This window comes from Manis pentadactyla, chromosome 11 (genome assembly GCF_030020395.1).
Source record: "Manis pentadactyla isolate mManPen7 chromosome 11, mManPen7.hap1, whole genome shotgun sequence".
In the NCBI taxonomy this organism is placed as follows: Eukaryota; Metazoa; Chordata; class Mammalia; order Pholidota; family Manidae; genus Manis; species Manis pentadactyla.
The window spans coordinates 40981468-41008267 of NC_080029.1; the positions used below are offsets into that span (position 1 = coordinate 40981468).

General features: G+C 40.6%; 1 protein-coding gene across 2 annotated transcripts in view; it reads left to right on the forward strand.

Annotated features, from left to right (window-relative positions):
* RTN1 (reticulon 1) overlaps window positions 1–26800 on the forward strand; it is a 222266-nt gene that overhangs the window by 95950 nt on the left and 99516 nt on the right. The window contains exon 2 of one of the 2 annotated variants that reach the window (XM_036919213.2): window positions 9369–10142. The exons of the other annotated variant lie outside the window; for it this stretch is intronic. Within the exon in view, the coding sequence (XP_036775108.2) occupies window positions 9369–10142 (774 nt within the window). The remainder of the gene's footprint in view (window positions 1–9368; window positions 10143–26800) is intronic. 2 annotated transcript variants of the gene reach the window in all.

Here is a 26800-nt window from a genome sequence, read left to right on the forward strand (position 1 = left end):
ACATGGTGAAAATGGTGTTTTAGGGAGATGAATATGTCAGCCATGTGCAGGGTGCACATACAAGAGGTGAGACAGGGGCATTTAGGAAACTATCACAATCATTCAAGTAGACAGTAATGAGGGTGTAGCTGGGGAGGTAGCCACAGGATGAGAAATAAGGGATAACCGTCATGTTAAAAAAATTGTGGGGATTAACTAGATGATTATGTGTGGAGGGGAGGGAGCAAAGAACCATTAAACAGAAATGTACAAACAGAAATTTATGGTATACATTTTTTTTGGTGCTACTATCCGTGTATAAATAGCATTGAGGAAATGTGGCCAAGAACAGTTATTTTCCTCTTTGGGAATCAGACAGCAAAATTCTATCAGCAAATAGAACGCAATAGTTCTTGTTTCTGTTCCAAAGGTAATTCTTTGCATGGTAGAGGTAACTTAGAACTTTCTCTGTATTGAAAACATTAAGATTAGAATGCATGGAAATTAAGTGGGTGAATTAGATAGTGGTGATGGCTGAATATACAAAAACTGCTGAATTGTACACTTTAAGAGTGAATTTTATGGTTGAATTATAGATCAATAAAGCTGTTGTTAAAAAAAGCAATAGGAGGTCTCTGTAAGGTTTTAAGGATTTTCTCTTAAGGTCCAAGTAAATTATAAATGAATATTTACTCTCCCTTTCCCCAAAAAGATCGTCTCCCAAAGAAGGCAAACATTTTTTCACCCTTCCAACCTCGTCAGAACGTCTGCTCCACTTCCATATCAGTGCCCAGCAGCTCTGTGCTTTCCAAGGCACTGCTGAGAAGTGTCAAGGAACCTTGGTCAGTGGGTGGTCTGCCAGGCTAGGATTTTTCTTCTAACTGAATCTTCTGCTAAAGTGAAAACTTCACAGGCAGTGCAAGTTCTGGCTCTTCATAAGAGTGGGGAGTAGGGGAGACACAAAAACTTGCTGAATCATTTTTTGTCAAACATTAATTTTGCAATCCCAACAGCTAAATCTATTATTCAGGCAGGCAAGCTTTAAATAAGGCAGCAAGAGGGGAAAGAAAGAGTAGTGACTCATATTCTTAACTCCGGAAGGTTGTCATCAGCTTTGGCTTAGAGTCTTTGCTAGAGGGTACAGGCTCATGTTTTTTCCTTTTTACCTATTAACTAATAACATAGATAAAAATCTTAAATAATGGGTGTACATGGATTTCTCAGCACCCATTTTTCATGTAAATCACGGACCACTGTATTTCAGAGGGAGGATGTTTTCTAGGTGAATAGAAGCTCCTAGAGCCTCCCCAGTATATCCATCCCTCATAAATAGTCTATTGTCAAATGTGCCATGGCCTCCTTACTCTGAGCCTACTGATTTCTTAGCACTCAGAAAAGATAAGTGGGGGTTTCAGGGAAAAAACCTCCCAGCATAAACTCTGTGCAGGCTGCCGTCTGTCACATGGGCAGAACAGGGCAGATGATTCTGGGGAAAGTGAATATGTACATTCACCTTGGGTCACTGATTCTGGCCTTTTAATTCTTGAATTTTAATGTGTATCGCTCTCCTGACTCCCACTGTCATTCCAGTTTTTAAATTATGCTCCCCTTTTAAAAATACATCTCTCTATTTAAGGGGACTAATGTCTCAGTACCTCTCAGAAGCAGTTTTATTCAAACAATAATTGGTGTTCTTTTATTTAGTTTTTCATCTAGGGAAAAGGATATGCTAGATGTTCTCTAATAGAGTCTGTCTACCTCTGTGCTCAGAGAACCTTGTGGTATAATCAGTCTTTCTTCCTGGCATTCTCTGTTTCCATTTCAAAGCAGTAAGAGGGGCTTTATTGAATTGTAGAAGTATCATCTTAAGCCTTAGACCCCCATGTCTGCCCCGAGGAGTCAGAATGAGCTCTGTCTGAAAGGGAGAAAGCTCGTCCATGGATGCTGAACCACTCCTGTTCCTTTTCTATCTATTCTCTTTATAAGTTTCAACTATTAATGCTTAAGTCAGTCATCACCATGTTCATGACATGCATCAGTAAAAAATGCTTAACAAACAACCGTCTGCTTACGGAGCTCTGCACACAGCAGTGCCTTACCCTCTGGGGACATTAGTATCTAAGCAGACCCCAGAAAGCAACATGATTATGGATTGGCAATATTTAACTCCTTTTGGCCCAAATGACCCAGATCGTATGTCAGTAGAAGTCAACTACCAAACTAATGGACAGGTTATAGCATGTTGGAATGGCTAAGGTCTCCCTGGAAAGTAGAGGTAATAATAACACCCACAGCTCCTGTGCATGAGTGTATATGATGTGCCAGGGCACAGAGCTAAATGCATTATTTCACTGAATCCTCATAGCAGCCCAATAAGACAGGAACTATTCTTGCCCCCATTTTCAAAATGAATAAACTGAGGCTCAGAGAGGCTATAGAGCCGGAATACAAACCGAAGCTGTAGGCTTGCCATCGAATGAGCTCAGTTCTCTCAGGATGAGTCACAGAGTTCTAAACTCAAGAATTAGGATTTTGGGATTGAAATTTCCTTGGGAAAAGTAAAACCATCTTCAGTAAGTTATCTTTGTTGTCTCACTTCTTTGTATTGCCAGAAAATTAAAAATATTAAATAAATAAAACACCCATTATTTATGAATTTGTCTAGCTCATGATTATTATTTTTGATCTAGAATATGGGTGGATTCAACAGCCTGATTTTATCAGAGCATGTGATTAATGAAAGTAGTTTTAGTTTATTTTCATTCTTCTTCCACTTATCTATTCACTAGAAATAGTGATCAATGAATCTTTCAGTTTTTATGATAAGTGCTTTTCTGAAAAGGTACTTGTAAATTGAAACTTTAAAATTCAATCTCATTTTAACTGCATCCAGGTAACTGAATTTGTTGTGCCCTTCCATCCAGCTGCCTCCTGAGAGCATCTGTGGGTCCACATGCTGACTCCTGAGTACATCTGCCTGCATAGGAATCAGACTTACAGATGGCCAAGGAAACAGCCAGAGAGAATGAAGAAGTCAAATACTCCAAGGAATCCTTGGTTATATAAAGAAAGTAGAAATTTCTAGTTCAGACAAGAAGAGCATTTTCATTTAGTGGATTTGTATATAACAATGTAACAATATTCTACCTGGGGCAACTGACTTGTATTCTCTGCCTCAGTTCCCACATCTGCCAGCTCTGCAGGAAGTGCTAACAAGAATTAATTGAATTTCCTGAACCTTGGGGCTCAGTTCTGCTTCTCAGTTCCAACAATCCCACAGGAGTCTGCTCTTGCATAATCTACTGTACAGAAGAACTTCCTGTTTTTAACAGTTCTATCTGATAGGCACCATGTAATGTATACACATTTTTCAAATTCAGTAAGGTAGAACCTTGAGAATCCTTCAGGGTATTTAGCTCAATTTAAGAGAATGGGACATAACCACATTCAAAGTATTTAGATTATTTGTTGCATTTATGAGGGTCCTGATACGGTTCCATATAAATGTGATTTACACAAATGACTTTGTTCTTCCTCTGGTTAGTGGCAAAGGGGTCCTGGTTCCAATTTCCTGCTGGGTGATCTGAGCAGGACAGAGCTGGTAGGATAAGAATTTTAGGGGTGGGATTTCTTCTTAATTGTTGATTCTATTTATAGTCTCTCAAATAATATAGACATACTCTAGATTCTGTTCCCTCAGTTATTACCATACATCTGGGAAGCCCATATTTTCTGCAGTATCACCTCAGGGAAAATCGCATGGATTCTGTTTTACAGGTGAGTAAGGAGTAGAGGAAGCTGGGTCTGACTACAGTGGCAGCCGGCAGCAGAAAACATTATGGACAGTGCAAGGGGCTTTCATCACGGTCTCATCCAACTTTCCTGGCCACACAGATGCTGAGCTCCCTCCATCTGAGGGCCTAGGGGTATCAGATCACTCTTGTTCCTGAGATGCACTCCATCCCATCATTGAATAACTCGAATTCTAGACTGTCCTTTCACATGATAGGTTACAAACATCCTCTTTGTAACTTGCATCAGTTAGTCCTAGTTCTTCATAGCTGCATAGAATAAGTCCACTCATTCACTGATTGTTCATTCATTTGTTCATTTATTCATTTTGTATTGGGTGCCTAATATGTGTATAGTGTGCAAGACATGAGCTGACAGGTTAGTAGGAGGTAACATGGGCATTCAGAAGTCATATGTCGTACATGCCACATGGGCAGAATAAATTAATGGCAGCAGGAAAGAAGAAGAACAACAGGAAGGGGTCAGGCCCTAGCAGGTATGGTCAGCAAATCCATCATGGAGGAGATAGCATTTAAAGTTGCTTTTTTTAATGGCTTGAGGTGAGAAGGACAGAGATTTGTATAGGGAGATTGGAGAGATAAGGTGTTGGAGAGGTGATGGGTAACTTATATTAACCAGAACTCACAGTTTGAATTGGAGAGCGGAAGACAGGTCTAGAAAAGCTGGTGGAGTGAGTGTGAGATTGTGAAGGCCTTTGCATGCCTGAATGGAGGGTAGGTGAAGGGGGCACTGCAGACAGAGCTATGAGGCCAGGTGGCATTCACATCATCTCAAATGCTAGGCTTCAGAACTTCAGGGTTATCCGGTGAGGTAGGGCAGATCCCTGGGGCCAATTGCTGAGCACTTGGCAGTTGTATTTAGTATGATAACTGGTGGCAGAAGACGGGGCTGGAGGGCTATGCAACATGCTTGGAATAGGTGGTAAGGGCCAGGAGCACTCTGGTGGCCCCTGCAATGGAAGCTCAAGTAAGTGTTGAATGGTAATCACTGTGACTCAGCCCTGGAGACCACGCACTGTGCCTTCTCCAGGAGAGCATCCCCTCCCCTACTCCTCACACCTCCTGATGATCTATATCCACGGGCAGGTAGTGAAATATCTCAGGACTGGTTTCCCTGCTTCCAGTGAGGTCTATGTGCAGGCTGAGCCCATGTAAGGGAAGAAACTTTGAAATTCTTCAGGGTAAGTGTACTTGTGCAGACCTGGATTTAAATGTAATAGCTTTTCTTTTGGTGGTCTATGTAAGCTTAAGTAATGGGGCCCTTCATTACTATTACTCTTTTGTTATTGAGCTTTTTTTCTTTTTTGTCAAACTTGAAAAGGAAGTACATATGCAAAGGAAGTACAACCAGAAGCTTTGCTGAAATGTACATATTTGAACTGGTCTGTTAAAATTAGGCCACTTGCTGAATGAAGGGAGTATTATTAGCAATGTGGGGGTATCTTCCAGCCTGTTTTCTCACAAAATCCTATTTCTGCCTTATTCTAAATTTAATAGTGGCCTTCCCTTATTTTGCAAATATTTACTGAGTGCTCACTGTGTGCCAGGCCCTGTTGTAAGTGCTGGGCTACATTAGTGAACAAAATTGTCAGATTTTTGCCATCATGGCAGCAAGGGGAGATAACCAATAAATGGGTAATTAATAAGTTAATTACATGGTATATTAGAAGGAGACAAGTGTGGATAAAAAGAAGGTTCCTATGACTGGGATTCTCATCTGTCCCTGGTCAGCTAGCTCATTGCACATGTGTGGTCAATTATGTTATTGACTCTATATAAAGAGCTCCGCCCAGTGCTCTGGGCAACATGGTGGCACAGCTACAAGGCTACAGGAGAGCAGAGACTGGAGTGGTGGCAGCACCCAGGACAGAGACTGAGACGGCTGTGCGGGCAGAGGCCCAGAGGCAGAGCCCGGCTTGCTGCATGCAGACTCGCTCTGAGTGGACAGGATTCTCGTGATTGACCTGCCACCATGGGAATAAAATTGAGTATAACTCTTTAACCCCAAGAATGTTCCATTGTCATTTTTTGGTCTCATTGAATCCACAGTGAACTTTCCTATGGCTGAAACCCATTCGCAAGATAATTGGCAACGTCGGCAGGATTCATTGTTGACCAAGGAAAAGAACAGGCTGGGAGGAGTGCTTCCGTGGGCTGCACCTATGGATGGGGAGACATTCAAGTGTCCCCCAGTGGACATGCAGTCCGATGTAGCTTGTCTCCTAGAGGACTGGGCCTCACCCCAAGACTGGAAAGGGGTGGAGGCAACACCTGAGGCAGTAAAGTTGGCTCTCAGCAAAATAGGGAATTCCTCAGAGAAACAGAGTGCCCGTGAGGCTGCAGGAATGGTGGGGAGTTTTCCTCTCACAATACTGAGAAAGGCCGTAAGGGAGAAAGATGCCCTCCTGCAGGAAGCACGAGAAGAGGCAGCATGAGAATGTGAGCTGCGAGGTGCCATTGAGGAGGTTAAAAAATTTGTTGGTGACTGAAATCACATCACTCTGAGGAGCTGTGGAAATGGTAAAGGGTGTCGTGGTAGCCTGAGAGGAAACAGCACGAGAAGGAGCAGCGGCATGAGAGTGCAGGCTGCCTGGTGCTGTGGGCAGGTGAAGGATGTAGTGGAGCCATCAGCCCCAGAAATGGAGGAGCAGAGGTTTAACCAACAGGTGGGAGTGTTTAACCAGCAGGAGGCCCTGCTGGTACAGGAGGCATCAGTCCTTCCTTGGTTGAAACCCCACCCGGTTGAAAGCTGGTGGAAAGCCCAAGAGAAAATACAGACTTGGGAACTGCAGGTTCCTCCAGGAGAGGTGCAGCCCCCTCCCCAGGTTGTGGAGTGCTCTATGCTCTGCTCCTATCCTCGGGCTCAAGCAGTGAAAGCAAAAAGGAAATACTAATCCAAGGAAGAATTTAAAAGGCCCCAGGAAGGTCATGAGGACCAAGATGTGGGTTGATTTGATAAAGGCAGGAGAAGACAGAAAGAAATTGGATGGAAAGTCAAATACACTCTTACTGGAGCTGTGGCAACAACTGAAACCAGAGCAGTGGTTCCAGCTACTGAGGATGAAGAAGCAGAAGCAAAGCAACAAGATCAGCCTGTGTGTCTGCAAGACTTTCTGCTGGAGAGGCTGGAGAAGGTGGATATTATAAGGCCCACCTATGGTCCTTTTGGTTAACGCATTTGAGTAGAACTGGTTTGAATATAGCCAGGATGACCACTTGGTAGCAATGGATCTCCTCAGGCCTGAGAGTTATTATAATTTGTTGTAATGTTTGTTATTTGTATATTGTATTATGTTATTATGGAATTTGGTTACAATATTCCAGCTTCCTTGCACAGGGACCATTGTAAAGGTTTGAGGGCACATAGATTGAGAGGCGAGAATCCTGGAGGGTGGAGTGTGGATAAAGTGAAGGTTCCTAAGGCCAGGATTCCTACCTGGCCCTGGTTGTCTTGCTCACTACACACGTGTCGGCAGTATGTTGCTATTGACTCTAAATAAAGAGCTCCGCCCAGTGCTCTGGGTGACATGGTGGCACAGCTACAAGGCTGCAGGAGAGCAGAGGCTGGAGTGGTGGCAGCACCCAGGACAGAGACTGAGACGGCGGTGTGGGCAGAGAGGCCCAGAGGCAGAGCCCGGCTTGCTGCATGCAAACTCGCTCTGAGTGGACAGGATTCTCGTGATTGACCTGCCACCATGGGAATAAAATTGAGTATAACCCTTTAACCCCAAGAATGTTCCATTGTCATTTTTTGGTCTCATTGAATCCATAGTGAACTTGCCTGTGGCTGAAACCCATCGGCAAGACAAGTGTTAGAGGAAGAAGAAAAAGTAGAGAAGGGTAGGTGGGAACCAGATTGCCAGGGAGTGTGGAGAGCAAGGCAGTTTGCAGTTTGCGGTAAAGTTGTCAGGGTCCTCTTCCTTAGGCAGGTGGCATTTGAGCAAAGACTTTGCAGTGAGGGGATAGGTATCTTGGGGAAGAGAGTTCCAAGAAAGGAAAACAGCTCATGCAAAGGTGCTGAGGCGGGAGAGTGCTAGAACGACAAAGGGACTTTGTGGTTGTCTGTTCCACTTAGTCCATCAGTGACTCATGCAACCCAGTAGAAAGCTAGGAAAAGGCAAAAGTTGTTTATTTGTAATAAACCCAATTCAAAGTTACCTTTAAAAAAACATCACAAACTGATATAAGGAGATGCAAAGGGCATTAGGGGAGAATTCCTGACTTTGGACCACTTGATGTTGAATCCTAGCTCCACCACATACTGCCTGTGAAATTAGGTGAATTATTTAACTCCTTTGTTCCTTGATTTCCTCTTCTTAAAATGAGGCTAATAATTGTACTGGTCTTTTAGGATGACTTTGATAATTAAATGAGTCAATATTAATTAAAAGCTTGAAACATGATACATAGCAAGCACTCAAATATTAGCTATTGAAATTATTATATCACTACTACTACTTATATTACTTTTATGAGTTGGTGCCTAATCTGGAATATTCTTTGAGTGTGTCTTCAAAACTGAGTGTGTGTGTGTGTGTGTGTGTGTGTGTGTGTGTGTGTGAGAGAGAGAGAGAGAGAGATGTGTTGAGAGTAGTGTGGGGCTTCATTTATAAAATAGTTGTAAGAATTAAGTAAAATCTCACTGCTTTGCATATAATAAGGCCTCAATAAATATTAGTTTTCTTCTCTTCTGGCAGCATTTTTACACCTAAGAGAAATAAGAAAGGGTTTCCCTCTTCTTCTTGCCATTAATGAATTTTTTTGGCTGGTTTATGAGTAGAATGAATGTCAGGTGAAAACATTCTATAAATTCAAACTTAGAAACTTTTTTTGCCCTTAGCACCACACTAAGAATTCCTTGTGGGTCATTTTGAATGTCATTGGAAGGCAAAGCACGCCTAGTAGATGGGTGAGTGAGGGGGGAAACAGAACTGGAAAACAGAAGAAATAGGGAAGCACTCCATCAAGGTGAAAACCACTTTCAGATGAGGCCATTAGAAAACTGAGAGTCCTTTTCTCTGAGGACCTTTAAAAAGAGAAGGGATGGCATCCATCCAGGTAGAGTAGGTGCCCCTGACTGAAAGGGATGACTTAGGGGGTCTCTTGAGGCCTCTCCTAGCAATCTGAGACTCCAGAACCAGCCCCTCTCCTCAGTCAGCTCTCTTGTGGTTGCATTTACACACCTGAATTAGCCTATATTTCTACATCTACTTAGAGAGTCACTAATACTTCGGATGCAAAGAGAGCTTCTGCTGAATAATATGAAGTAAGACAAGTCACTGTATATTGAAGTAGTAGATGTTGAAAATCAACTTTCTAGTCCTCTGGGATCTCTCCTCAACTTCTCTGGGTGTGGTAGACTATGTGGACCTCTGCAGTCTGCCGCCAGGAAAATACAGTGCTGTGGGCTGTCAGGGACACAGGCAAGTGAACTTGAGTGTGCTCAAGGGAAACCTGAGGTCTTGAGGAGAAAGGATGCTGTGTCTGCACAGGGCGGGGTGGGGCAGGGTGGGGCAGGCAGGGGAGAGAACTGCAGCCAGGTACCCTCTCACTGTCTGATGCTGTTTTGATCTGTAGGTGCAGCTGACGTCTCCAGAGCCATGGCTCACACCTTTTCAACAGCATCAAAAGATGGGGAAGGATCGTGTTACACATCTCTTATTTCCGACACCTGTTATCCACCTAAGGAGGATTCTACATATTTCACTGGAATTCTTCAGAAGGAAAATGGCCAGGCCAGCACTTCTGAGAACCCTGAGGAGTTGAGTACCCCTGGACCCTCCTTACCAGATGTGCCTGGGACAGAGCTTCGTGGCTTATTCAGTTCTGATTCTGGAATTGAGATGACTCCTGCAGAGTCCACTGAAGTGAACAAGATCTTAGCAGACCCCCTGGGCCAGATGAAAGCAGAAGCCTGTAAATACATTGACATAACCAGGCCAGAGGAGGTGAAATATCAGGAAAAACATCATCCCAAGTTGGAAGAGAAGGATTCGGACTTTAAGAATAAAGACTCTGAAATCTCAGCAAAACCGAAAGAGGTCCGTGAACCAGAGAAACCAATTCCTGAGGAGGGAAAAATCCTCAAGGACTACTTATTTGAAGAGTCAACATTTGCACCTTACATAGATGATCTCTCTGAAGAACAGCACAGTGCTCCTCTGATCGCTGCCCCTGTCAAAATCACGCTGACTGAGATCGAGCCTTCTGTTGAAACTGCTACCCAGGAAAAGACCCCTGAAAAGCAAGATGTCTGTCTGAAACCAAGTCCTGACACAGTCCCCACAGTCACTGTCTCAGAGCCTGAAGATGACAGCCCAGGGTCTGTCACTCCCCCGTCTTCAGGAACAGGTGAGGGGACTGGTGCTCCCTGCCTTGGGGAACCCCAGCATATAGAAATCTGAATATCAAGGAATGAATATTTGCACTCAAAATACTTTGCTATAGGGTCCCCTTAAATCTCAGTTTAATTGATTTAATTAACATACCTACTTCTTCAGTCTTGTGCCCATTGTACAAAGGTTGAGATTTAGAATTTTCCTTAAAGTCCTATCAGATTTGCTTTGTAAAATGTTACTTTCTTCACTTGAGGGGAGGGGTAAGGATGATGCACTGGCAACATTAAGATCCTCATGTGTCTCTACTGTTCAGAGCAGAGAGGGAAGTGCTGCCTGCTTCTGGGTCAGCTTTCCTCTCTGACCTCCGGGTCTCCCGGAGGCTTTGGGGTGGGGGCAGGGGAGCACCTTGGCTGTTCTCTCAGACCCACTGGGCTACCTTGGACAGGGCATTTAATGCTTCTGGCCCCAACTCCAAGTCTGTACAATGAAGATGGGGTGAGGGGGATTTCATGGCCTTTGTGGGGGCATTGGGCAGCAAGAGGAAACCGAACAAATAGTCCTTCATCCCTACCTTCCCCCTTCAATCTCAGCACTGCCATTTTTATCCTTTTAGTTTGTTGAAGTATTACATACAATCTAACTTTTTAAAAATTGAATAATTAATTTGGTTAAATGCAAAAGTTTGGAATTTCCTAAACTATGTTCTTTTTCCACTTGAACATTCACCAACTCTGACCCAAGGCAGAGTCTTAACCAATGCTTGATACATCCTCTCAGACTAAGGAGGTCCCCTACCCTGGGTGGAACTCCCTCCTGTTCTGTTTCCATAAAGACTGTAGCATCCATTCCTCTCCTTCCCCAACCTTACATCAGACTCATTCAATCATAAAGCTTCGAGGTCTTCAAGATCCACTGCATACAGCTCCTGATTTTCCAGTTCAGTCATTCACTGAACAAACGCTTTCTACATACTTCGTTTTGGTCGGGCATGCTACTAGGCACTGGCAGTGCTGGGGTTGAAGAAACAAAAACTAGCCCCTCCCTTCCAGTGGGACAGATGATCAGGGAAATAGCCCCTCACCACTGGGGTTTGTGTTCTGACAGAGGCACACAGAGTGTTAAGGGGAGGGGAGAAGGAAGGGACGAGTGGCAGGAGCAGATTTGTGTTTTCACATGATTCCTTTTCATGATGAGTGGAGAGTGATCCAGGAGCAAAGGGGAGGCCTGATGGAGCGTCATTCACTGTTAGATGCTGGCAACTGTGAGTTGGTAAACTGGCTCACATTCACCTTTCCTTTTATTCTTCTTAATTTATATGATCCTAATCATCACACAGGGTAAACACATCTCCCCAGGCAGGGCAGTTCTAAACTTCTTGGTTTCTATAATCTTTTTGATTATTTTCATTGACTTTCTAGCTTTGCTGTCTCAGTTGTGATGGAATCTTAGCTAGAAGCCCATAAGTTTTTAAACAAGGGTAGGAAAACCGTTTCATTCCAAATTTTCCTCCTTGCACTTTCTTAAACTTTTAGTTGCCATTAAGAATGGGGTCAGTGCCTACAATTTCTGCTGAGAACCTTTTGACTCATAGTAAGGTTGTCTTTAAGGTAATCCCTTCACTTGCCAAAATGAAACTCATCAGGCCCTATCTCCCACACCTCACAGATCTCTGATATCATGCATACTCTTTAGTGAATAAAGCAAGATCCTTTAAGCCTTTTTTTTCTGTATGCCCCAACCCAGTGGCTTTCAATTGGAGGTAAAGTTGCCAGATAAAATACTAAAATTTCATTGGACAGACTTATACTAAAAAAAATATTCATTGTTTAGCAGAGATTCAAATCTAACTGGAAGTCCTGTATTTCTATTTGCTAAATTTGCCAGCCCTAATTGGAGGTGACTGGTAGGATCCCTCTTGAAGTTATAAAATGCAGATGCCAGAGCCCCGTGCAGACTTACCTCTACTAAGTCAGAATTTCTCAGGGCACTTTTGAAACACATACCTGATTTAGAATGACTGTTTAGAGATCTAAGCTAGTCCTCACACAAGCATTATTTATTGAGTACCTCCTGTGTGCCATGCACTACACTAGGTACTGGGGATAGGACAGTGAACGCAAATACCTTGGCAGTCCTGTGCCCTCACACCTGCAATGTGGGGTCACAGAGAGTGGAGGAGTGTGAAGAGACAGATGTTAATCAGATCATCACACTAACAAATGTAAAGCTGCCCAGGGCCTTCCAGCTGTGCAAAATGAGTGGACCCCAGCTGGTCCCCTGCCTGGTACAGCATCAGGCAGACTTGCCCACAGGTTGTGCTGCCCTACAGGACCACATGTAGCCCTAGGAGCCCAAAGCCCTGCCTGCCTACTGCATGGGCTCCTAGGAATGTTTTCCAAGTAGAAGCTGGGTCAGTCCTAGAAGTCTGGATGGCCAAGGGCTCTCAGCATGAGAAACTGAAATTGTGCTACAGAGAGGGAAGAAACATCCAAGTTAATTTTCTATCCCTGTCCTGTCAAAACAGCTCACTCTTCTTAAAATAGACTGCTAGATAGTAAGGAAGCTGCCCTTGAGCCTTTGGTAACTACAAATCTAAAGTCACCAATGGCAATAACTATATATATGTTGATAATTACTTTAAATGTAAATGGACTGAATGCACCAATCAAAAGACATAGAGTTACAGAATGGATGAAAAAACAAGACCCATCTATATGCTGCCTGAAAGAGACTCACTTCAAACCCAAAGACACATACAGACTAAAAGTGAAGGGATAGAAAAAGATGTTTTGTGCAAATAATAGGGAGAAAAAGTAGGAGTAGCAGTATTTATATCAGACAAAATAGATTTCAAAACAAAGAAAGTAAGAGACAAAGAAGGACATTATATAATGATAAAATGGTCAGTCCAACAAGAGGATGTAATCATTTTAAGTATATCTGTGTGCCCAATATAGGACCACCTAAATATGTGAAAAAAATACAGAATTAAAAGGGGAAATACAATGCAAAGCATTCATTTTAGGAGACTTCAACACACCACTCACACCAAAAGACAGATCAACCAGACAGAGAATAAGCAAGGAGACAGAGGCACTGAACAACACATTAGAACAGATGGACCTAAAAGACATCTACAGAACACTCTACCCAAAAGCAGCAGAATACACATTCTTATCAAGTGTACATGGAACATTTTCCAGAATAGATCACATACTAGGCCACAAAAACAGCCTCAGTAATTTCAAAAAGATTGAAATTGCACCAATCAGCTTCTCAGACCACAAATGTGTGAAACTAGAAATAAATTATGGAAAGAAAACAAAAAAGCCCACAAACACATGGAGGCTTAACAACATGCTTCTAAATAATCAGTGGATCAATGACCAAATTAAAACAGATCAAGAAATATATGGAGATAAATGAAAATAACAACTCAACACCCCAAACCCTGTGGGATCCAGTGAAGGCAGTTCTAAGAGGTTCTAAGTATATTGCAAAACAGGCTTACCCCAAGAAAGAAGAACTATCCCAAATGAACGGTCTAAATTCACAATTAATGAAACTAGAGAAAGAAGAACAAATAAAGCCCAAAGTCAATAGAAGGAGGGACATTATAAAGATCAGAGAAGAAATAATAAAATTTAGAAGAATAAAACAATAGAAAAAAATCAATGAAACCATGAGCTGGTTCTTCAAGAAAATAAAATAGATAAACCCCTAGTCAGACTTATCAAGAAAAAAAGAGAGTGTACACACATAAACAGAATCAGAAATGAGAAAGAATAATCACTAAGGCACCACAGAAATATAAAGAATTATTAGAGAATACTATGAACAATTATATGCTAACAAACTGGATAATGTTGAAGAAATAGACAACTTTCTAGAAAAATACAACCTTCCAAGACTGACCCAGAAAGAAACAGAAAATCTGAACAGACCAATCACCAGCAATGAAATTGAACTGGTAATCAAAAAACTACCTAAGAACAAAACCTCGGACCAGATGGCTTCACCCTGAATTTTATCAAACATTTGAAGAAGATCTAATACCCATCCTCCTTAAAGTTTTTGAAAAAGTAGAAGAGAAGGAAACACTTCCAAACTCATTCTATGAGGCCAGCATCACTCTAATACCATAACCAGGCAAAGACACCACAAAAAAAAATTACAGACCAATAACCCTGATGAACATAGATGCAAAAATACTCAACAAAATATTAGCAAACCAAATTCAGAACTATATCAAAAAGATCATCCATCATGATCAAATGGGATTTATTCCAGGGATGCAAGGATAGTACAGTATTTGAAAGTTAATAAACATCATACACCACAACAACAAAAAAGACAAAAATCACATGATCATCTCCATAGATGCCGAAAAAGCATTTGACAAAATTCAATATCCATTTGTGATAAAAACTCAAAAATATGGATATAGAAGGCAAGTACCTCATCATAATAAAGGCCATATATGACAAACCCACAGCCAACATTATATTTAATGGCAAAAGGCTGAAAGCTTTTCCTCTAAGATCAAGAACAAGACAAGGATGCCAACTCTCACCACTTTTATTTAGCATAGTACTGGAGGTCCTAGCAACAGCAATCAAACAGCACAAAGAAATAAAAGGCATCCAGATTGGTAGGAAGAAGTTAAATTGTCACTGTTTTCAGATGACATGCTATTGTACATAAAAAACCCTAAAGAATCCACCCCAGAACTACCAGAACTAATAACTGAATTCAGCAAAGTTGCAGGATACAAAATCAACACACAGAATTCTGTCGCATTCCCATATACTAACGATGAACTAGCAGAAAGAAAAATCAGGATAACAACTCCATTTACAATTCAATTGAAAAGAATAAAATACCTCGGAATAAACCTAACCAAGGAGGTGAAAGACCTATATCCTGAAAAATACAAGAAACTCATGAAAGAAATTAAAGAAGACACCAATAAATGGAAATACATGACATGTTCAAGGATAGGAAGAATTAATGTTGTCAAAATGGCCATCCTGCTTAAAGCAATCTACAGATTCAATTCAATCCCTATCAAAATACCAACAGCATTCTTCAATGAACTAGAACAAAAGGTTCTAAAATTCATGTGAAACCACAAAAGATCCTGAATAGCCAAAGCAATCCTGAGAAAGAAGAACAAAGGTGGGGGGATTATGCTCCCTAACTTCAAGCTCTACTACAAAGCCACAGTAATTAAGTTTGGTACTGGCACAAGAACAAATGCATAGATCAATGGAACAGAATAGAGAGCCAGAAATAGACCCACACATATATGGCCAATTAATAAACAATAAAGGATCCATGGATATACAATGGGGAAATGACAGCCTCTTCAACAATTGGTGTTTGCAAAGCTGGACAGCTACATGTAAGAGAATGAAACTGGATTACTCTCTACTGTTTACACAAAAGTAAACTTGAAATGAATTAAAGACCTGATATGTAACTCATGAAACCAATAAAACTCATAGAAGAAAACATAGGCAAAAATCTGTTGAACATAAACATGAGCAACTTTTTCCTGAACATATCTCCTCAGGCAAGGGAAACAAAAGCAAAAATGAACAAGCGGGACTACATCAAACTAAAAAGCATCTGCACACCAGAGGTTACCATCAGCAGAATAAAAAGGCATCCTACAATATGGGAGAATATATTCATAAACAACTTATCCGGTAAGGGCTTAACATCCAAAAATATATAAAGAACTCATATGCCTCAACAACCCAAAAAAATTACCTAATTAAAAAATGGGCAGAGAATCTGAACAGACACTTCCCCAAAGAAGAAATTCAGATGGCCAACAGTCACATGAAAAAATGCCCTACATCTCTAGTCATCAGGGAAATGCAAATCAAAACCATGAGATATCACCTCACACCAGTTAGGATGGCCAACATCCAAATGACAAGAAACAACAAATGCTGGTGAGGATGCAGAGAAAGGGGAACCCTCCTACACTATTGGTGGGAATGTGAATTAGTTCAGCCATTGTGGAAAGCAATATGGAAGTTCCTCAAAAAACTAAAAATGGAAATGCTCTTTGACCCAGGATTTCCACTCCTAGGAATTTACCAGAAGAAAACAAGATCCCTGATTGAAAAGACATATGCACCCCTATGTTTATTGCAGCACTATTTACAACAGCCAACATATGGAACAACCTAAGTGTCCATTAGTAGATGAATGGATAAAGAAGAGGTGGTACATATACACAATGGAATTTTTTTAAATTTTGGTATCATTAATATACAATTACATGAGCAACATTGTGGTTACTAGAGTCCCCCCATTATCAAGTCCACACCACATACCCCATACACAATGGAATATTATTCAGCCATAAAAAGAAAACAAATCCTACTATTTGCAACAACATGGCTGGAGCTAGAGGATATTATGCCCAGTGAAATAAGCCAGGTGGAGAAAGACAAGTACCAAATGATTTCACTCATTTGTGGAGTATAAGAATGAAGCAAAACTAAAGGAACAAAACAGCAGCAGACTCACAGACTCCAAGAAGGGACTAGCAGTTACCAAAGGGAAGGGTGGCTGGGGAGGGAGGGAGAATGGATTAAGGGGCATTATATATAGCATTCACAATATGTAGGGCATGGGGAAGGCAGTACAGCATGGTAAAGACAATGGCTTGATAGCATCTTACTATGTGGATAGACAGTGACTGCAGTGGGGTGGGGGGAGACTTGATAATACGGGTGAATGCTAAAAACAATGTTCATGTGAAACTTTAATAAGATTGTATAACAATGGAACCTTAGTTATAAAAAGATTAATTAATTAATTTTAAAAAACAAAACTAAAATAGCTCGAAAAAAACAGTTCACTCTTCTGACTTCCACGTTGTTGGGTACGTAATTCCTGTTCATTTTACTTACCCATGCTCACTGTTTCTGAGTGACCATCAACAACCCATTTTTTTCTTAGCCACTACATGTCAAACCCCAGTTTGTGGTTTCTTTCTCTTCAATGACTCTTGAATTGCCCTCTCTTTCCATCTGTTAAAAACCAAAATTCATTCAAGTACCTTTGAAGATCCAGTTGCCTTTATTAAGCAATTTGTGAATTGGCCAGCACTACCTCTCATAAGTAAAAAGATGCTCCCAGGGATTGTACCAAATGAAGGTGTTTGTAGTCAGAAGGTGGAGGAAACTTATCAGCAAAAGAAAAGGGATTTCAGGCCAGGTCACTTTCTTTTAGGGGATGAGGAGGGAGGCCTTAAAATGTACATCACCCCATCTTCTCTTAGGCAACATGCAGAGGGCTCCTGTGACAGATGATCTTATTGGTGATGCTGACCAGAAAATTCCTGACAGACACATTTCTGGGGGAGGTTGAAACTATAATTGGGTTTATGTATTGGGTCCTGGTTTAGTGACTTGGCCGAGCACAACGGATACTGTGTTGGGCCTGTGTTTTTTTTTTTTTTTTTACTTTTTAAAAAATTTTGTTATCATTAATCTACAATTACATGAAGAACATTATGTTTACTAGGCTCTCCCCTACCCCAAGTCCCCCCGACAAACCCCATTACAGTCACTGTCCATCAGCATAGTAAGATGTTGTAGAATCACTACTTGTCTTCTCTGTGTTGCACAGCCCTCCCCTTTCCACCAACCCCCACATTGTACATGCTAATCATAATACCCCCTTTCTTCTTCCCTGCCCTTATCCCTCCTTACCCTCCCATTCTCCTCAGTCTCTTTTCCTTTGGTAACTGTTAGTCCATTCTTGGGTTCTGTGATTCTGCTGCTGTTTTGTTCCTTCAGTTTTTCCTTTGCACTTACACTTCACAGATGAGTGAAATCATTTGGTATTTGTCTTTCTCCGCTTGGCTTATTTCACTAAACATAATACCCTCTAGCTCCATCCATGTTGTTGCAAATTGTAGGATTTGTTTTCTTCTTATGGCTGAATAATACTCCATTGTGTATATGTACCACATCTTTATCCATTCATCTACTGATGGACACTTAGGTTGCTTCCATTTCTTGGCTATTGTAAATAGTGCTGCGATAAACATAGGGGTGCATCTGTCTTTTTCAAACTGGAGTGCTGCATTCTTAGGGTAAGTTCCTAGAAGCGGAATTCCTGGGTCAAATGGTAAGTCTATTTTGAACATTTTGAGGAACTTCCATACTGCTTTCCACAAAGGTTGAACTAATTTACATTCCCACCAGCAGTGTAGGAGGGTTCCCCTTTCTCCACAACCTCGCCAACATTTGTTGTTGTTTGTCTTTTGGATGATAGCCATCCTTACTGGTGTGAGATGATATCTCATTGTGGTTTTAATTTGCATTTCACTGATGACTAGCAATGTGGAGCATCTTTTCATGTGTCTGTTGGCCATCTGAATTTCTTTGTTGGAGAACTGTCTGTTCAGCTCCTCTGCCCATATTTTAATTGGATTATTTGCTTTTTGTTTGTTGAGGTACATGAGCTCTTTATATATTTTGGATGTCAATTCTTTATCGGATCTGTCATTTATGAATATATTCTCCCATACTGTAGGGTACCTTTTTGTTCTATTGATGGTGTCCTTTGCTGTACAGAAGCTTTTCAGCTTGATATAGTCCCACTTGTTCATTTTTGCTTTTGTTTTCCTTGCCCAGGAAGATATGTTCATGAAGAAGTCGCTAATGTTTATGTCCAAGAGATTTTTGCCTATGTTTTTTTCTAAGAGTTTTATGGTTTCATGACTTACATTCAGGTCTTTGATCCATTTTGAATTTACTTTTGTGTGTGGGGTTAGACAGTGATCCAGTTTCATTCTCTTACATGTAGCTGTCCAGTTTTGCCAGCACCATCTGTTGAAGAGACTGTCATTTCACCATTGTATGTCCATGGCTCCTTTATCGAATATTCATTGACCATATATGTTTGGGTTAATGTCTGGAGTCTCTATTCTGTTCCACTGGTCTGTGGCTCTGTTCTTGTGCCAGTGCCAAATTGGGGAGTGAGATTCCCCCCCCACTTTATTCTTCTTTCTCAGGATTGCTTTGGCTCTTTGGGGTCTTTGGTGTTTCCATATGAATTTTTGAACTATTTGTTCCAGTTTGTTGAAGAATGTTGTTGGTAATTTGATAGGGATTGCATCAAATCTGTATATTGCTTTAGGCAGGATGGCCATTTTGATGATATTAATTCTTCCTAGCCAAGAGCATGGGATGAGTTTCCATTTGTTAGTGTCCTCTTTAATTTCTCTTAAGAGTGTCTTGTAGTTTTCAGGGTATAGGTCTTTCACTTCTTTGGTTAGGTTTATTCCTAGGTATTTTATCCTTTTTGATGCAATTGGGAATGGAATTGCTTTCCTGATTTCTCTTCCTATTGGTTCATTGTTAGCATATAGGAAAGCCACAGATTTCTGTGTGTTAATTTTGTATCCTGCAACTTTGCTGTATTCCAATATCAGTTCTAGTAGTTTTGCAGTAGAGTCTTTAGGGTTTTTTACGTACAATATCATGTCATCTGCAAATAGTGACAGTTTAACTTCTTCTTTACCGATCTGGATTCTTTGTATTTCTTTGTTTTGTTTAATTGCCATGGCTAGGACCTCCAGTACTATGTTGAATAACAGTGGGGAGAGTGGGCATCCCTGTCTTGTTCCCGTTCTCCAAGGAAAAGCTTTCAGCTTCTCGCTGTTCAGTATGATGTTGGTTGTGGGTTTATCATATATGGCCTTTATTATGTTGAGGTACTTGCCCTCTATACCCATTTTGCCGAGAGTTTTTATCATGAATGGATGTTGAATTTTGTCGAATGCTTTTTCAGCATCTATGGAGATGATCATGTGGTTTTTGTCTTTCTTTTTGTTTATGTGGTGGATGATGTTGATGAATTTTCGAATGTTGTATCATCCTTGCATCCCTGGGATGAATCCCACTTGGTCGTGGTTTATGATCCTTTTGATATATTTTTGAATTCGGTTTGCTAATATTTTATTGAGTATTTTTGCATCTACGTTCATCAGGGATATTAGTCTGTAATTTTCTTTTTTGGTGGGGTCTTTGCCTGGTTTTGGTATTAGGGTGATGTTGGCTTCATAGAGTGAGTTTGGGAGTATTCTCTCCTCTTCTATTTTTTGGAAAACTTTAAGGAGAATGGGTATTATATCTTCTCTGTATGTCTGATAAAATTCCGAGGTAAATCCATCTGGCCCGGGGGTTTTTTTCTTTGGTAGTTTTTTGATTACCACTTCAATTTCTTTGCTGGTAATTGGTTTGTTTAGATTTTGTGTTTCTTCCTTGGTCAGTCTTGAAAGGTTGTATTTTTCTAAGAAGTTGTACATTTCTTCTAGGTTTTCCAGCTTGTTGGCATATAGGTTTTCATAGTAGTCTCTAATAAATCTTTGTATTTCTGTTGGCTCCGTCATGATGTTTCCTTTCTCATTTCTGATTCTGTTGATGTGTGTTGATTCTCTTTTTCTCTTCATAAGTCTGGCTAGAGGCTTATCTATTTTGTTTATTTTCTCAAAGAAGCAGCTCTGGGTTTCATTGATGTTTTCTATTGTTTTATTCTTCTCAATTTTGTTTATTTCTTCTCTAATCTTCATTATGTCCCTCCTTCTGCTGACTTTAGGCCTCATTTGTTCTTCTTTTCCCAATTTTGATAATTGTGACGTTAGACTATTCATTTGGGTTTGTTCTTCCTTCTTTAAATATCCCTGGATTGCTACATACTTTCCTGTTAAGACTGCTTTCACTGCGTCCCACAGAAGTTGTGGCTTTGTGTTGTTGTTGTCATTTATTTCCAAATATTGCTGGATCTCCATTTTAATTTGGTTGTTGATCCATTGACTATTTAGGAGGGTGTTGTTAAGCCTCCATGTGTTTGTGAGCCTTTTTGCTTTCTTTGTACAATTTATTTCTAGTTTTATACCTTTGTGGTCTGAAAAGTTGGTTGGTAGAATTTCAATCTTTTTGAATTTACTGAGGCTCTTCTTATGGCCTAGTATGTGGTCTATTCTGGAGAATGTTCCATGTGCACTTGAGAAGAATGTGTATCCTGTTGCTTTTGGGTGTAGAGTTCTATACATGTCTATTAGGTCCATCTGTTCTAGTGTGGTGTTCAGTGCCTCTGTGTCCTTACTTATTTTCTGTCTGGTGGATCTGTCCTTTGGAGTGAATGGTGTGTTGAAGTCTCCTAAAATGAATGCATTGCATTCTATTTCTTCCTTTAATTCTGTTAGTATTTGTTTCACATATGCTGGTGCTCCTGTGTTGGGTGCATATGTATTTACAATGGTTATATCCTCTTGTTGGACTGAGCCCTTTATCATTATGTAATGTCTTTCTTTATCTCTTGTTACTTTCTTTGTTTTGAAGTCTATTTTGTCTGCTACTAGAACTGCAACACCTGCTTTTTTCTCCCTATTGTGTGCATGAAATATCTTTTTCCATCCCTTGACTTTTAATCTGTGCATGTCTTTGGGTTTGAGGTGAGTCTCTTGTAAGCAGCACATAGATGGGACTTGTTTTTTCATCCATTCAGTGACTCTATGTCTTTTGATTGGTGCATTCAGTCCATTTGCATTTAGGGTGATTATCGATAGGTATGTACTTATTGCCATTTTAGGCTTTAGTTTTGTGGTTACCAAAGGTTCCTGGTTACTTTCCTTACTATCTAAGAGTCTAACTTGACTCACTTAGTATGCCGTTACAAACACAATCTAAAGGTTCTTTTCTATTTCTCCTCCTTTTTCTTCCTCCTTCATTCTTTATGTATTAGGTATCAAATTCTGTACTTTTTGTCTATCCCTTGATTGACTTTGGGGATAGTCAATTTAATTTTGCATTTGGTTTGAAATCAGCTTCTCCACTCTCCCTACTGTGGTTTTCCTACCTCTGGTGACAGCTATCCAACCCTAGGAACATGTCCATCTATAGCAGTCCCTCCAAAATCAACTGCAGAGATGGTTTGTGGGAGGGAAACTCTCTCAGCTTTTGCTTATCTGGAAATTGTTTAATCCCGCCTTCAAATTTAAATGATAATCTTGTTGGATAAAGTAATCTTGGTTCCAGGCCCTTCTGTTTCATGGCATTAAATACATCATGCCACTCCCTTCTGGCCTGTAATGTTTCTGCTGAGAAGTCTGATTTTAGCCTGATGGGTTTTCCTTTGTATGTGATCTTATTTCTGCCCCTGGCTGCTTTTAGCAGTCTGTCCTTATCCTTGATCTTTGCCATTTTAATTACTATGTTTCTTGGTGTTGTCTTCCTTGGGTCCCTTGTGTTGGGAGATCTGTGGATCTCCATGGCCTGAGAGACTATGTCTTTCCCCAAATTGGGGAAGTTTTCAGCAACTACCTCCTGAAAGACAGTTTCTATCCCTTTCTCTCTCTCTCTTCTTCTTCTGGTATCCCTATAATGTGAATATTGTTCCGCTTGGATTGGTCGCACAGTTCTCTCAATATTCTTTCATTTTTAGAGATCCTTTTTTCTCTCTGTGCCTCAGCTTCTTTGTATTTCTCTTCTCTAGTTTCTATTTCATTTATTGTCTCCTCCACCATATCCACCCTGCTTTTAATACCCTCCATTGTGCTCTTCAACGATTGGATCTCTGACCTGAATTCATTCCTGAGTTCTTGGATGTCTTTCCGTACCTCCATTAGAATGTTGATGATTTTTATTTTGAACTCCCTGTCAGGAAGAGTCACGAGGTCCATATCATTTAAAACTTTCTTGGGAGTTGTATTAATAATTTTACTCTGGACAAGGTTCCTTTGGTGTTTCATGTTTGTATATGGCGCCCTCTAGTGTCCAGAAGCTCTATTCTGGAGCTGCTCAGCCCCTGAAGCAATGTCGGGGGTCACAGGGGAACAGTACTGGTACCTGGGGGGAGGAAAGAGCTGTTCCCTGCCTCCTGGCTGCTGTGCCTGTCTCCACTGCCTGAGCCAGTCAGCCAGTTACACAGGTATGTTTTTGTCCCAGAGCAGCCAGATATGGATCCCTGCTTTCCACAAGCAGCCGGAATCCCAGTCTCCCCAAGAACTCTGCCTATATTAACTTTCCAACCCGGTAGTCATGCGAGTCTCATGAAAGCACCATGAAATGTAGGTTTGTGCTCCCAGAGCAGATCTCCGAAGCTAGGTATTCAGCAGTCCCAAGCTTTCTACTCCCTCCCTGCTCCACTTCTCTTCCTCCCGCTGGTGAGCTGGGGTAGGGGAAAGGCTCGGGACAGCTCTGGTACATTACCCCATTTGGTGAGGTCTGCTCTTTTCTCCAGGTGTATGTAGTCTGATGCAATCCTCTTTCCTGTTGCTCTCTCAGGATTAGTTGTGCCAATTAAATTTTCTAATTGTATCCAGTTTTAGGAGGAAGCCTCTGTCTCTCCTCTCACGCCACCATCTTTAATCTTTTGTGTGTTTCTTTTTAACATGTATTTACAGTCACCATAACTTATTTGGTTGTCTTAACTCTTCCCCTCACTATTGCAGTATCATCTTAATGGAGTATCCTCTTCCACTCTCTTCTCACCCAAGTTCCCTCTAGCCCTTCCAGGACCCACCAGTGCCTACCTGTGAAAGTACTGACTTTTTAACTAGTTTCCCGGGGCTTCCATGATGAGGGGCCTGCTTAACTTTTCAGTCACACTGTCCTCTATCGCCCCCACAGTACTCCAGTTAAACTTCTGAGCTTGTCACTCTGAGCACACCCCTTCCTTCCCACATCCATGTCTTTGCTCCGAGTTCACTCTCCTTAGACAAAGTCTGCTTTCCAAGGCTCTATTTGCGTCCTGAGACTAATTCAGATGCAATTTGCTCAATGATCTCCTCTAAGTTCCTCTAGAACTTTGAACTATATATACATTTGTACTTAGCCCATTCTGTCTTGTTTTCTTCTTGTTCTTCAGGAGAGACAGAGAATATGAGCTGGAATCTTATCAGTAAGCTTGGGTGAGCAGTTAGGGTAGAATTGTATTCAATGATACCGTAATTAAAAATTAATTAATTAATAAAACAAAAACAAAAATGAAAAAAACAGTTCACTCTTCTGACTTACATGTTCTTGGGTATGGAGTTCCTGTTCATTTTACTTAACCATGCTCACTGTTTCTGAGTGACCATCAACACCCCATTTGTTCAGATAAATTAATTCAGATAAATCCCCAAATCTCTGTGTCTTAACATAATTAAAATTACTTCTCATGCATACTATAGTCTAATGCAGATAAGGCACTTGTATAAATGTTGATCCAGGGAAAGAGCCTCCCTCCATCGCTGTCTTTTATTTTTAAAAACAGCTTTATTGAGATCTAATCACATCCCATTTAATCTTCCCACTAAAAGTGTACATTTTAATGGCTTACTATATTCATAGAATTGTATATCTATCACCACAGTAAGTTATAAACATTTCATTACCTCCCTAAAGAAATCCAGTGCCCATTAGCTGTCATCACCTCATTCCTTTCATACTCCTCCCAGACAACCATTAATGTACTTTCTTTCTCTATAGATTTGCCTCTTCTGGACATTTCGTATAAATGGAATCATATTCTGTGTGGTCCTTTGTGACTGGCTTATTTTACTTAGCATACTGTTTTCAAAGTTTCGCCATGTTGTAGTATGTATTAGTACTTCATTTCTTTATGTGGCCAATTAGTATTCCATTGTATGGATGTGCCACATTTTATTTATCCATTCATCAATTGATAAACGTTGGGTTCTTTCCATTTTTTTTGGCTGTTATGAATAATGCTATTATGAGCGTTTGTGTACAAGTATTTTTATGGATTTCTCTTGGATAGATACATAAGAGTGGAATTGCTGGGTCATATGGTAACTCTATGTTTAATTTGAGGAACTGCTAGACTATTTTCCTAAACAACTATACCATTTTATATTCCCACCAGCAGTGTAAGAAGGTTCCTTTACAACTTTTCCATGTTTTCCAACATTCACTACTATCTGACTTCTTGATTCTAGCCATTCTAGTGACTGTGAAGTGGTATCTTACTCTTTTTTGATTTGCATTTCTCTGGTAAAAATTGACCTTGAACATATTTTCATATGCTTTGTGGTCATTCATAAATTTTTGGAGAACTTTCTATTCAAATCCTTCACCTTTTTTTTTTAACTGGGTTGCTTGTCTTTTATTGAGTTGTAATCATTTTTAATATATTCAAGATACAAGTCATTTATGTGACTTATAAAATTTTCTCCCATTCTGTGGATTGTGCTTGCACTTTCTTGATGGTGTCCTCTGAGGCACAACAGTGTTTAATTTTGATGAAGCCCGATTTATAAAATTTTTATTTTGTTGCTTGTGCTTTTGGTGTTATATATAAGAAATCATTGTCTAACTCGGGGTCACAAATATCCATGTCTGTCTTTTCTTCTAGAGTTTTATGGTTTTAAATATAAGAATATTTAGTTTGTTGACCCATTTGGAGTTGATTTTTATATATGACATAAGGTAGAGATCCATCTTCCTCTTTTGCACGTGGTTATTCAGTTCACTTTTCCTCTTCTTCTCATTCTCCCAAATATAATCTGCTCCATCTCAGACTCCACCCTTTTTAAACAGAGGTACCCTAATATAGTGAGAGACACATGAAACAGAAAGACTTGAGTTCAAATTCAAACCAAGTCATTTCTAGTCACATGGCTGTATCATTCAGGGTCCTGGCAGGAAACAAATGACACACTCAAAGGTTGTAACTCAAGACAGTTTAAAAAAGGGGCTCTTTACAGCTGAGTAAAGACAGTTATGAGAACCAACAAAAGATGGCAAAACACTCAACGACTGGCAACATGAGGGATCCATTAGCACCCCCAGATCTAAAGGAGCAAGGGGAGGGAATAGCAGTCCTAAAGGCTGCCAAGATATGGAGCTTCAGAAACAGCAAAAGTATTAATACCCCAACATTTCCCCTCTCCCACTCTTTCCATGATTCTGAGGGGCTGAAAAACAACCAGAAACCAGAGGGGAAGGGGTTCAGGTAATGCGTTCTATGTAGGTCAGTCCTCATAGTAGAGACCAAGGCAAAGAAAGATGGAAATGAATCCAAGGGGGCAAAGATAGAAAAACCAGTACAGTGACCTTGGACAAGTCATTTAGCCTATTGCCTCTAGACTTTAAGCCCCATGTAGGGCAAAGTGCCTGTAGCCCAGCAGATGCTCAAGGGGGCTGTGGCAATGCTGCTACTGATGGTGCTCTGAATACAGTCCATTCCTTCAGTTACACCAGCCTTATTTCCCTTCTTCCTCCTCACTCTGGCCTGCCATTCTAAAGTAAGCTGGTGTAGATTTTACACCTGTATGCTCTGTGAAATCATATCAGAGAACTATGTGCACAACTTATTAAGGGATTAACTGCTATAAAAATAGGGTTTACTCTCATGCAACAAATATTTCTAAATATAAATCATGTGAGAAATAGTGAAGTGATTGTTGTTTTAAGTTACTGAAACATCAACAACATAGATCATATTACTTTTCTGCTCAAAACCCTCCCATGGCTTCTCGTTTTACTCAGAATAAAAACCCCATGAGATCCTACATGATCTGACTCCCCTTCCTGCATGTCTTTGGCCTCTTTTCCTATTATTCTCCCCCTATCCAATTTGCTCCAGGCATAACTGTGATACCTGGAAGTCACTGTAGCTCCCACCTCC